Source organism: Phaseolus vulgaris, chromosome 4 (assembly GCF_000499845.2).
Source record: "Phaseolus vulgaris cultivar G19833 chromosome 4, P. vulgaris v2.0, whole genome shotgun sequence".
Lineage (NCBI taxonomy): Eukaryota > Viridiplantae > Streptophyta > Magnoliopsida > Fabales > Fabaceae > Phaseolus > Phaseolus vulgaris.
Window position 1 is genome coordinate 44451498 of NC_023756.2, and position 14412 is coordinate 44465909.

At 33.9% G+C, this 14412-nt stretch overlaps 1 protein-coding gene across 1 annotated transcript; it reads right to left on the bottom strand.

The window, feature by feature from the left end:
• Nucleotides 1–8745: 8745 nt before the first annotated feature.
• On the bottom strand, nt 8746–13435 carry LOC137837874 (beta-amylase 1, chloroplastic). The gene is made up of 4 exons (XM_068647033.1): nt 12227–13435; nt 10770–10980; nt 10557–10667; nt 8746–9821 (listed from the first exon to the last, which is right to left on the bottom strand). Exons 1-4 carry the CDS (start codon nt 12805–12807, stop codon nt 9018–9020), a joined length of 1707 nt encoding a protein of 568 aa, XP_068503134.1. The 5' UTR covers nt 12808–13435; the 3' UTR covers nt 8746–9017.
• Between the last annotated feature and the right edge of the window lie 977 nt (nt 13436–14412).

Consider the following 14412-nt stretch of genomic DNA (forward strand, 5'->3'; position numbering starts at 1 on the left):
AATACAACCTACAAGTACATAGTTTTAATTGTTATTTAATTACAAACTATATTGGATTTGTTTGGATAAATTATTTTATAAGGATTTTTTTTTCAAAAAAAAATTCTTACATAAATTAAAAATATAAATTTAATATTAAAAGAATTATACAAATTAACTTATATATAAAGTAATTTAATATAAGAAAAATGATTTCATAATCTTTTTCTATAAATGTTTGTAGAAAATTCTATTAAAATAGACCTTACATATGATAATTCTGATATTTTTAAAATAATTATCGTAATGTTATATCTGGTAAAGAAGAAAGAAATATAGGGAGTGGAAAAAAAGGAATAAAGTAAAAGAAATGAGAAATAAATGAAAATTGAATTGTTCACTTGAAAAATAAGAGAGTAGAAAAGAAAAGAAAAATAATGATAAATAAGTAAAAAAAACTGGTAGCAAAAATATTAGTTGTTAATTAGACACCAATTTAGAAATCATTTAACAATAATAGAAACTAATTTAGAAACCAAATTTTTGTTAGTCTTTAAAATAGTCTTTAATTTAATCACTATAGCAACTAATTATTATTTTTTTCTAAAAATTAATTTTTATTTCATGATTTTCTTATAATAATTCTTTCTTTTTGTTGGAGAAAAGAAATGAAAAAGAATGCTAAACAAACTGAAGCAGAAGAATACAAAACTGGGAGAAAAAATACACTTTCTGTTATATGCACACATTTGCACGTATACACACAAACTCTATTTATAGTGGTACCCACAACAAACTAACTACTAATTTATTCTCACTTTTGACTTTTGAATTAGTCAACCTTCAACACTCTCCCCTAATTCAAAATCTACAAAAACACTTAAAGACAAACAACATTCAGTAGTCTTCTAAGTTCTCTGAATCTATCAGCTCTTAATGACTTAGTCATTATATCTGCAATTTGTAAATTTGTTTTGCAATGCTTCAATCTGATCTTCCCTTTTCCAACTTGATCTCTCAGAAAGTGATACTTCGTTTCTATGTGCTTGCTCCTTCCATGTGCAACCGGATTCTTAGCTAAATTGATAGCAGATTTGTTATCTATCAACAAGTCAACATAGCCATCAAAGCCAACCTTAAGTTCTTCCAGTAACGATTCTAACCACAAAGCTTGGCACGCAGCATGACATGCAGCAATATACTCTGCTTCACAGGTTGATAAGGCTATAACAGCCTGCTTCTTGGAACACCATGAGATTGGAGAGCCAGAGAGTAAAAACACATAACCCATAGTGCTCTTTCTCTCCAATAAATCCCCACACCAATCAGAGTCAGAATAGGCTACAAGTTGTAACCCAACTTTCTCTGAATGATTTGAGTAAAGCACTCCAAAATCAAGTGTGCCGCACAAATATCTCAAAATACGTTTAGCTGCCATGAAATGCGACTTCTTCGGATTACTCATAAATCGACTTACCAAGCCAACGCTGTATGAAATCTCTGGCCTTGTATGACAAATAAACCTCAAACAGCCAATCATCTGTCTAAACAAAGTACCATCCACTGTTGATTCCTGTTCACCATTATCAAGTTTCAGATTTGCTTCTGCAGGCGTCTCTGCAGTATTGCATTCCAGCATATTGAATTTCTTTAATACATCATGAATGTATTTCTTTTGGTGCATAAACAGTCCACCATCAACTTGTTTGAACTCAATGCCAAGGAAGTATGACAGCCTTCCTAAATCAGTCATCTCAAATTCAGACTTCAAGCACTGCTTCACAGCTTCAATATCTCCTGTATTACTGCCAGTTATGAGCAGGTCGTCTACATAAAGGCAAATGAATAGAATACCTCCACCACCCATTGCTTTAATGTACACACCATGCTCTACATTACATTTCTTGAAGCCTGAACTTGAAAGGAAAGTATTAATCCTTTTATTCCAAGCTCTTGGTGCTTGCCTTAAGCCATACAAAGCTTTTCTCAGTCTGTAGACCTTGTCTTCACTTCCTTCTATAACAAAACCTGGAGGTTGAGTAACATAGACTTCTTCTTCAAGAGGTCCATTTAGGAATGCTGATTTAACATCCAGCTGCCACATATTCCAGTTTTTCAAAGTAGCAATAGCAACAACCAGTCTAACAGTTTCCAATCTTGCGACTGGTGCAAACACTTCAGAGAAATCAATCCCTTCTGTTTGCATAAATCCTCTTGCCACTAGTCTTGCCTTGTATTTGGCAATAGTTCCATCTGGATTCAACTTAGTTTTGAATACCCATTTTACATCGATAGGCATCTTATTAGCTGGAAGTTTCACCAACTCCCAAGTTTCATTCTTCTTTATCGACTTCAATTCTTCATGCATAGCCTCCTTCCATATTTTGCTTTTTAAAGCTTCATCAATATTGACAGGTTCTGCATTTGCAAGAAGTGCAATGTGCTGGAGTAATTCTCCTTCGTTAGTGACAACATCATCGAATGTAATTTCGCAATCTCTGAGTCTTGCTGGTAGAGTTCTGGATCTGGTGGGTCTTGTTTGAATACATCTCTCAGGTGAATTTGCACCTTGAGACTCAGTGCTGGGTTCGTCTCTATTGGACGGTAACAAACTCCTTGACTCTGACTCTGGTGCATCGGACGGAGACATAATGTCATGAACAGACGGGTACGTGCTTCCACTTCCGGATGCATGCGATCTCTCACGATCAGACGCGTGCAACATTGGGTTATGATCGGACGGATACAGGCTTGACTCAATGAAATGCACGTCTCTGCTGAATACTACTTGCCGTGTCTTAGGATTGAAGAGCTTGTAGGATCCAGTGGAGTTGTAACCAACGAAGATCATTTGTTCACTTTTATCATCCAACTTCTTTCTCTTTTGATCTGGAATATGCCTATAGCATAGGGAACCAAAAACTCTGAAGTGTTTGATTGAAGGCTTCTTCCCTGTCCATACCTCTTCTGGAACCTTAAATTCCAGCCTCTTTGTAGGACAATGATTCAACACATAAACTGCAGTTGCTGCAGCTTCTCCCCAAAATTCGTGTGACAGATTTTTACTCTTCAGCATACTCCTAACCATGTTTAGGATGGTTCTGTTTCTTCTCTCAGCCACCCCATTATGTTGAGGAGTATAAGGTGCTGTTATCTCATGCACAATCCCATTTTCCGTGCAAAAACTATCAAATTCTCTGGAAGTAAATTCACCACAACCATCTATTCTCAATATTTTGATGGATTTTTCAGACTGCTTCTCAACTAAGCACTTGAAGGATTTGAAAATGGGAAACACCTCATTTTTAGCCTTAATAAGATAAAGCCACAATTTTCTGCTGAAATCATCTACAAATGTCACAAAATACTTGTTCCCTCCTAAGGACGGAACCTCAAGTGGACCACACACATCCGAATATACCACATGCAGTAAACTATTGGCTCTCGATGTAGTATAATTGCTGAATGATGATCTGGGTTGTTTACTGATTAAGCAACTATCACAAACTTTCTTAGGCACGTGTACAGACGGAAGCCCAAGAACCATTTCTTTGGACTTCATGAGGCTAAGATCTTTGAAGTTAAGATGACCAAGCCTCATGTGCCACAACCAAGTATCATCAGATAGAATTTCGGAGTTAAGGCATTGAGTTTCAACAGCATTAAGGTGTACCTGGAAAGTTCTGTTTGATGCAAGCGGTGCCTTCATGATTTTCTTTTCTTCAGCATCAAGGACTTCCAAGAATCCGTGCTTCATGGCTATTGAGAAACCTTTCTCCAATAGTTGTCCCAAGCTGATTAGATTGCTACTCATGGTAGGCACAAAGAGCACATCATACAGCAACACATTCCCACCATCCTTCCTCTTGATTATCACATCTCCAATGCCTTCGGCTTGAATCATTCTATCATCAGCAAACTTTACTTTTCTTTTCTTACTTGAATCAAAGTTTATGGCCTGTCATGTGATTAGAACAGCCAGAGTCTGCATACCAAACTTCCTCACTGCAAATTTCTTGAGTATTTGTCGTCTGCAACATTACAGACGTAGACAAAACGGACGGGTCCAAAACGGACGGGCACAAATCTTCCTGCACCGTTGTCACCATTAGTAGAACAGGACTTTCATCCCTGTTATCTTTCATTTCTTCTTTTGCCATATGAGCTTCATCATGCTGTTTCCTGCGATGATCAAACTGGCTTGGGGGAGCTTGACATTCAGAAGAAAAATGTCCAATTTTATTGCAATTGAAACATTTGATTCTCTTTCTATCTATTTTCTTCTTACTTCCTTTCCAATTGGATCCTCCCCTCCTTGAGGAGGTTTCTGTTTGATCTTGATCAGACTTCTCTTGTTCTTGATGAGAACTTCTGCCCTTTCCTCTGTAATCTTTCCCCTTTCCTCGGTTTCTAAATCCACCCCTGCCATCGTAGCCTCCTTTCCTCAAAGTCTGGGCTTGCAGAACCTGTTCTACAGGTTTCTCAGTGGACCTTTCAATGAGCCTCTGCTCATGTGCCTCGAGGGAGCCTTGAAGATCTTCAACCTTCAGTTCTTCAAGTTTCCTGGATTCTTCAATGGCCACAACAATGTGGTCAAAGTTAGGGGTTAGGGACCGTAATACCTTCTCAACAATCGCTTGATCAGTCATCGTTTCACCACATGCCTTCATAGCATTGGTGAGAGTGAGGATTCGATTAAAGAATTGAGCAATTTTTTCATTTGACTCCATTTGCATCAACTCATACTGGCGTCTCATAGTTTGGAGACGCACCTTCTTCAATTGATCTGCTCCTTGATGACATTTCTCCAGAATCTGCCATGCCTTCTGTGACATCTTTGCTTATGCAATCTTCTCAAAGTGTGCATCGTCGACACTCTGATGAAGAAGACACATGGCTTTGCAGTCTTTCTTTTTGTTTTCCTTGTGTGCCACCCTCTGTGCTTCTGTTGCATCTGTAGCAAGTTCTGGGTAGCCATTTTCAACAATCTCCGTGATTTCTTGAAAGCCGAAAATGGCTTTCATCTGGATACTCCATCGATTCCAGTTCTTGCCATCAAGAACAAGAAGGTTCGACTGTAAGGTTGCGCTGGTGTGTCCCATTGTAGATCAACCCACAAGAACGCCCTTGAATCTGAACTACGCTCTGGATACCAGTTTGTTGGAGAAAAGAAATGAAAAAGAATGCTAAACAAACTGAAGCAGAAGAATACAAAACTGGGAGAAAAAATACACTTTCTGTTATATGCACACATTTGCACGTATACACACAAACTCTATTTATAGTGGTACCCACAACAAACTAACTACTAATTTATTCTCACTTTTGACTTTTGAATTAGTCAACCTTCAACACTTTTAACCCTAAATCCTAAACCCTAAACCCACTAAAATTAATGTTCTTCCAAACATTTTTTTTTCTATTCATGAGAATAAACACTAAGAAGTTGCAAATTCTAAAATTAATGTTCTTCCAAACATTTTTTTTCTATTCATGAGAACAAACACTAAGAAGTTATAAATAATTATTTATAATTTAATTCACTTTCAATATCATTGAATTCGTATTAATCCACAACCATTTTTAAGAAGGGATAAGATTTTTTTTTAAAGTAAATTCTCTAACAAATCTCATTATTAGATAAAGACACAAAATCTAATGTATTAAACAAACCCCATTATTAAAAAATGATTTGAGTAAAGTAAAGTGGGTGAACTAAATTCATTAATCCTCACAAAAAACAAACACAACCACACATGCATCTTGTGGGTTTCCTGTGCTTCAAAATTTTGTTCATATCCAACATGACCATGTTTGTTTTCTAAGTTAGGTTGGTTGATAATAAGAAAATTCACATGTTGTCTCAACTTCTAAAATACCCTAATGACACATTCATCATGTGTATGAGATGGTATATTCCTTTATGAAAGGGGCACCTAAAATCATGTTCATCACATGTAGCCCTAATTAAGGAATTGAAGTTATCCAATTTTATTTCTAATTTAATATGATTCAAAGAAAGATTTAAGGTTAAGTCCCCTTTAAATCCTATAAATATTATTGCTTCAGGGTTATTTAGATACATTTTTTTTAATTATGCTATTTAAAAATAATGTTCTCACAAACTAAAATTATTACTAATAAAGTTGCTTTCAACATGTGAATTCGCGTTGGCTTCAAGGACTTATTTGCATAATGTAATGAACAAGTCATTTGAAACTTCCAAACTACAAAAGTTTATAAGAAGTCAGAGACTTGCAGAGAAAAAGAAAAAAGAGAGAAAAGTGAGATAAGGTCTGAAAAAAAAACTTTAGAAGTATAATTTATACTGAAAAATAATGTTATGAATAAGGTAAGTATATAGGTCAATAATAAGTGAAGTTAATATATTTTTTTATAAATATTAAACAATTCAAAAATGGTTTTTGAACTAATTAATTAGAAATATTTATCTTTTCTTAAATACCCAATCAAAATCTATGATGTTTAGGAAGTTGCATTAGTAAAATAGGTAATTCCTTAAATAAATATTATAACGTAGACATTTTGCAATAATTAGAGAGAAAAAAATATAATTTATAGATTAAAACTAATTTTTTATAGAATATTTTTTTAGAGGAGTTAATATAAGAAATTTTTTACAAATTAATTTTCATATTAGTCTATTCTAATTAAAAAGATTGTTTTTATTTTTTCCTCTAAAAAAACTGTTTTTTTTTCTTTTATTGTTTGAATCAACACTCATTTTTTGCATTAATAATTTGAGAGATTGATAATTGTGATAGCTTGTTTAGTTGGAAGAGACAACGAAAGGTTTGATGCTTAAAAGACAGGAAACATTGTTAGATGTGATAATCAATTATGTATAACACAATCAATTGTTCTAACATAATCGATTATCTAATAATTCTTATTACAATTAATTATATTATATATAATCAATTATATAATATAATAATAAAAAAATAATATATAATAATTAATATAAATATTTTTATATAACAATTTTTTTAATAATATTAGTAATATAAATATTAGAAGAAAAAGGTACAAATTTAAAAATAATAATATATAGAAAAATAATAATAAAATCATATATAATAAAAATATTAAAATAAATCAAAATAAATTTATAAAAACTTCCTTTTTTTTCCAAGCATACTTTTGATAACAAGGAAGAAAAGTCTTAAAGAGAAGCAACTAGTAAGCAATACTTACAAGATTTATGGAGAATCATTGGTATTTCAATTTCTAAGATAATATGTGAAAGCCATTTCAATAGTCATATTTTCACACCAATCATTCATCAAACAAGTTTCAAAGTGTGGTTTTCTAATTGACACGGTTTATCTTATTACATGTCAGTCATGAGAATCATCAAGTATTTCTTTGCCAAAATTTTAGAATTAGTGTTCAAAATATTTTTGTACATATATGAAAATTGACAAAAAAATTGTAATTAATTGAAATGTTGTATAGTGTAGTAGATCACGCAACCATTGATGTATGAAATAAGAACTGAAATAAAAGAAGGAGTTAAGAGGTTGATTCAGCAAACTTGGTGCAGAAAACATTGAAATGGTTTTGTCTTCTACCCAAGTGCACAATAACTGGTAAGCAATTTTCTGTGGTATTGAAATTTCTGCAAGTCTTTTATTATGTCTCTCATACGTTTGTATTGACGTGAAGGATTAACCCTTTTCGTTAGGTCTAATCATGGCTGGTTAAGTGAATTAAGTCTAAATAATTTATCAACACTAATAATGTTTTGTTTTGTTTGGATTGGTGATGGTGGAAACAAAAGGAAAGGATGAAAAAAAAAAAAAAGTAAAAAGAAAAGTTATTTGAACATATGGAAAGTGAGTGAAAATGAAAAAAAAATGTTTAATTTAATCATTTATTAAAATGTCCTTGAATTTGTTTTCTTAAAATTAATTTGTAAATGATTAAATTAAATATGTATGTGTATGTTATAATGAATTGGAGAAAAAAGTTGAATTTTTTTTATGGAAGCAAAATTATAACATAAAATTTCATTAGTGACAGAAAATATTAAAGTTCATTGCAACAATTTCAAACACATTCTTTTGCAAGAAAAATGTAATTGATTATGATTATGTGTTAAGATATGATCTTATGTGATTATGTGTTAAGATATAATTTTATGTGTTAGGAATAATTGATTTTGCTCTCACTCATATTTAGTTATGCAACGAAAGTACAACCTCAAATAATCTTTATCATGATACATCATCTTCATCATCTTTCAATGGCTCATGATATTTTGACACTTCATTTTTGTCAAATCATCATAAACAATATTTTAATTTAATTTTAATTTTAAGCATATTTATTATTATTATTATTATTATTTTAGTATAATATTATATTATGAGACGTAGTTATACAATAAAAAATTTCATTTTATCTAATTCAATATCAATACTTTACAGGATTATACAATCAGAGACACTTCACAACACTATGCTCTCATGGATATGAATTATGAATTAAGACAACGATTAACTTCAATATATGTTTAAGGACAAAACTACAAAATACACAATCCCACCACAGATTTTCCTTTTTCCTGATCTCAGTAGGTCAGTTATTGTTTCCGTAAAGTATAACTATTTGATTGATAGAAAGTATTACTGGTGTTTGACAGTTGTAAGAAGAAAAAGTAAATAAAAAGGTTTCCAGAAAATGTATTGATGCAGTTGAGTATGTGACAAGAGAACATTAAGAAAGGTTGGGAGAGGTATCTGAAACAAAAGTAGAATTCATTATCTGTGAAAATTGCATTAAATACAATGAAATAGTCCCAAATAAGTTTAATGATACAGAAATAAGTAATTAGTTTGTACAAGTGGAAATAGAAGTTTTAGGTGGATACATACAATAGAAAACAACAATGTAATACAAAATTTGATATCTCCATAGCCACAAAGCTGGGCTGCTGGTTCACTAAAACTTTCACACAGCCCAGTTGTGACTGTTTCCTAATCCCTATCAACACAAGGATGTTCCAACAATTCTCAGTGCATCAGCACTGCAGCCTCTTGCACAAGAGGCTGCGTAATATGCACAAAATGCTCTGCCTCCCTCTCCACCTCTTCCCAACACTTGTTTGCCCTTTTCCCCTCTTTCATCTTCTTCACAAACGCCACAAACTTCCTCCAGTTATCTGCTTCAAACAGATGAGGGTTCATCCTCAGGTATGTGAATGCACACATCTCTCTGTCACCAGAGTCACCGTCAACATCCAACTGTGATGCCCTTATGATCTGCTCGTGAGCATAATCATCAAAGCGTGGCAGTGCATTTTCGCCAGCAAGTGCCACCTGCGCCTTTTGTGTTGCCAGAGCCACTTGCTTCACCAGCTTCTCAGGAGCACAAAGGGCATCCTGTGGCTGCTCGTGATCGCGCATCTCGATACAGGTGAAGTTGAAAATGGCACCATGGCGTGCCAACATTTGAGCAATGGGCAGGTAGCCATCATGGAAACGGGTGTTGTAATACCCTGCAGTGAGTTCTGGAGCATGAGACCTTGAACCGTAGTGCCAGTGAATGCCAGCAATCTTCACTGAGATCTTAACTCCAGTGTTGTCAAATATCGACTTGGCTGATGTGAGAATCCTATCACCATGGTTCAGCAGCATCTGAGAGTACCATGTGAGGAAAAACTCACCATAATGACTATTCCAGCCTCCACCTTCTTTGCGGAAAAATGGAGTGTCTTCTGGCCAGTTGTTATAGTGCCCAGCATCAGTAGGGCCTGTGCTTCCCCATTCTGGCTTACCCTCAGCTTCAGCAGCAGCTTTTAAGCTTCCCAACATATACTGCACCACACCGCATAATTAAGCATTAGAAATACTAAGCAAACCAAATCTATAGCATTTGAATAATTTTCTCAGTATTTGTAAGAAAATAAAATAAAATTCTTATGCGACAATGATTTTAGAGAAGTTCGATGTATGCTTCTGTAAAAATTAAATACAAAAAAAAAAATGATTTTAACTTACAGAGAGAAACTGAATTCATTTTACGATAAAATGTGCTTTTTAGATTATTATTATTTTTATATTTAAAAAATAACATCTTTTATTCCTGTATTTCTGAAAATGTGGTCCCAATTAAATATAGGATTTAGGATCAAATGTGTTTTGGATCCATTATTTTTACATTAAAAAATAGTATATTTTATTCTTGTATTTCTGAAAATGTGGTCCCAACTAATATAAATAGGAAAATTCGGTTTTCGGATAAATTGTGTTTTGGATGCATTATTTTCATATTAAAAAAATATCATTTTTGGTTGTTTTTTGTATTACTTAAAATGTGGTCCCTAAGCCAAATAGATATGAAACATAAGGTTAGAAATGAAAACCGACCACATCTGTAAAAATATCAACCTTAAAAATGTATATAAAGATGATAAAAAAAAACCAGTTTTGAAATATAGGACTAAAATCATTCTTTGACAAATCTTAAGATATTTTAGAATACATTTACCAACAAAACCAGTTATATACAGAGGGAAACAGAGTATAAGGAAAAAAAACCCAGAAATTTACCTTGTCAAAGCATTGAAAAGCACCAATTCCAGGGAATTTCCATGTCCCGTTTTGCTCCGGGTAAGAAGGGTAGCGCAGCTCACCGGCTGGTCCCATCCCAACTTGAATTTCCTGAATTATTCCAGTAATCGGATTTCAGGTAAGAAGATATAGTGCATAACAAATCACAGCATGACTAAGAAAAACTGTATACAAAGGGTGAAAGTTATTTACCACTATAGTGTCACCAAGGAGGTGCTTGAAAGTGTCTCGGAAAGAATGCATGAAATCAGCATAACATTGAACTGGAGTTCGGCCCTTGAGCACAGGCAAAGTATCACATCCCAGTGATACATACTCATAATTTCTTCTTCCCCATTGATCGGTATATGCTAGATCCTGATCGTTGTTAATCTCCTCCACAACCCATTTGGGCAAGGGAATGCTACACACAAAACAACAACAATCTCATAAGCCCACCAAGAACACAAATGGAATTCCAGAACAGTGCGAGATGCAAGACTGATAGCGATAACATCGAGAAAATCACACAGATAAGAACTGGTATTTAGGGATCTAGAAGTTTCAACTTGCCACATTTGGATTATTGGATAGAATTGATTTTATTTAAGAAAATGAGAATTTTAAAATATTTAAAAAAAAATTGATTGAAAAGCAAAGTAAGATCTCGGGACCACTAACTTATAGGTGGATCCTAAAAACTTTTTTCTACTTTTTTGTGGGGATAACGACGTGAATGCGTGGAACTAGAGTCTTCACGTGGTTCCATTTTTGGGACTTTTCATAGGCTAAGCCACACACCTTTCTCATGTATTTTATCTACTTTTCACTAGAACCACAAAGAACGAAACCAAATCAGACACGCAGCACCGTCATCACCACGCCTCTTTAAATAATAATATTTTCAAAAAATTATTTTTTGAATTATTGTGATTATAATAAAAATTGAAACTTACTTTATCCCTAATTTTAAGAGAGTGTAAACTCATTCCAAAGAGTACAAGGATTAACATTTAATTGACTTAATAATTTCCAATCATTATGAAAATAAAACACTAATAATTCAGCAAAAAGAGAAAAAGGCTAAATAATACTTAAGACCCAATAATACTTAATAATTCAAGTTCCTAGTTCATTCAATAGAAAAGCTAATTCTACACTTAGAAGCAAAGTAATACAAGTCCACTCCACCTCACATGCCATGGGTTCATCTCTCCCTACCACAAAACAATGAACGCAAATTTCGGATGAAGATCTTACGTAATTTTGAAAAACGTAAAGAAACTTAAATTGAGCCCTAAAAAACCATTACTTTTTATGTCAAAAAATATGTATCTTACTTTTTATGTTAAATTAATATCTAGATTCCAGAAACATGTAGAACTGTTTTTGTAATTGATTAACTGTCACAAATTATATTTTTTTTCAAGTCGTAATAAACTAAAACTCTTTCTCAAGATCCATTACTATAAAAAAATATTAATCCTAATAATCTATTCACATGCAATTAGATTTCGGTCTTCTTATGTCACTATCCTTCGTTAGTTTACAAATTCATATAAACAAAAAATAATTTAAGAAAAAATAAACCAAAAAGTAATAAACATTCACACACTAACCATTAGAAAATATAGAACAGGAATAAAGAACGAAGAAATGGTATTACTCACGTGCAGGAATCTCCGACGTTACCGCCGCATTGATGAAAGGACATGACGGCCTGAACCTTGAGGCCATGTTTCTTGGCCATTTCCATGAGCTCCACGTACCCGCCCCAATTGTACTCTCCAGGTTTCTCTCTCTCCACCAGACCCCACCACACGTCCATCATCACCCCCTCCACCCCCGCGCTCTTCAGCGCCGCCATCGCCGCGTTCACCGCCTTCCTCCGATTCACCGTGTTCCCCGCCGTCACGCTGTCCAGCGGCATCATCACGAACACCGGCACGCCACTCCCCTCTCCCTTCTTTCCTCCCTCGGCGTGCTCCTTCTCCTCCGCCACCTCCACCTCCGTCGCCAACGCCTTACACACCGCCGACAGATCCGCCCGCACCGCTCTTGCATCCGTCGTCATGCACGGACTCATCGGCGGCGACAGTCCATCCACGCCATCCGTCCTCATCGCCTTGCACTTCAGACTCGTCCCCGGCGACTTCACCACCACCGCCGCCGTCGAATCGCCGTTATTGAAGGAGGACTCCATCGCCGCACCGGCCATGCTCCCGATCTGGTGAGTCATGCTCAACGCCATTTTCGAAATAGCAATCGAATTCAAATCTTGGACAGTTTTGTGATTCAAAATTGGATTGAAAAATTCTCTGAGATTTCCCGATTTACAATTGGATTGAAATCTTCTTTGTTATTAGAATTCTTCCAAAAAAATTGGTAGGATAAGATACGAGCAATGACGAAAAATAGAAACTTGTTTAGGGTTCAGTGAATGAAGTGAGGGGAAAATTGGAGGAAGGGGAGTCCTATTTATAGGGGAAGAGTGAGAGAAATGAGGATAAGGTTAAAATAACAATATTTGGAGAGCCGTTGGTTTGGCGCCACGTGTCTGTTAGTTGCGTGGCGGATTCGGAAACAGGTGAGGAATGGACGGTGGGATGACGAAGGCGCGTGAAGGATTCAGAAAGTGTGGTAGGGAGAGATCCCTTGGATGATGGAAAGGAGACACGTGAGGGGTCACGTGGCTTAAGGAGATACGAGTGAGGCAAAAGAACGGACAGATTAGGATCTCATCTCATTTGCAACTTGCCACGTGTCAAATCTGGACGGTTATGGATTTCATTCTACCAAATTCACCATTGTCTCATGTAACTTCCTTTTTTTTTCAAAACATTGCTTTTATTACAATAATTAGTATTAGGATTCTTTAGGACAAATTTTACTTGCTATTTTTCATAATCCTATTTTTCTTAAATAGTTGTTTTAATTTTTAATGAAATCAATAACTAATTCTATCTATTTATATAATAAATATGGATTAGTAGTCATTTTACTTTTCCAAAATGGAGATGAGTATTAAAATTTTCTTATGTTATGAATAATAATTATTACACTGATTTTTAATTATTTTTCTGTATTTTTTATTTGATAGTCTTAAGTGATTAGTGAACTTTGAGATTGTATAATTTAAGTTATAGTTGTATTTATAAATAAAATGTAACTATCTTTACTTTCATAAATTATTTTTGTTACCTTCTATTGATGTTATTTTGTTTAAATTTTTTAAATCGTTTATTATTCGTTCTTTATTTATTTTTGTGTTTTTATAATTATAATAACTATTATTGTTATAAACAATCTTTGAAACAAAATAATAAATTATTAATAACTCACTCGGGGACGAAGTCTCATACATAAATGAAACAGTATATAATTTTTAGGGTAGTGTTTATGTTTGAAGTCATGTTTGCATATATAATTTTTAGAGAAGTTGTAAGAATAACTTTTTTTTTCATAAAAAGTGGAAAAAGTAAAGGATAAATGAAAAGAAAAAAAATTGAGAAACTAACAAACAAAACAAAAATCTACGTTATCTATATTGTGATAAGGTAGTTGGTTTGGCCACAACCTACCAAAACTTTTTTAAAATTTTTTTATTAAGAATTATTAGAAAAATATGAAAACATGTTTTTTTTTATAGATATGTTGATTCTGATTATGATTTATGGAATTGTATAGACAAAGTGGGTCTAGACACAGTATTTGGAACTGGATTTAACAATGGTTTTTTATCCCTCGGTCACTTCTCATTCATTCTTCTCGTACTCATAATCCGGTTAGGAGGAGTTAACCTGCAAAAGGTTCTCCAACAATCAAATCAATACTTTGTATAAGAGTATAATGTATT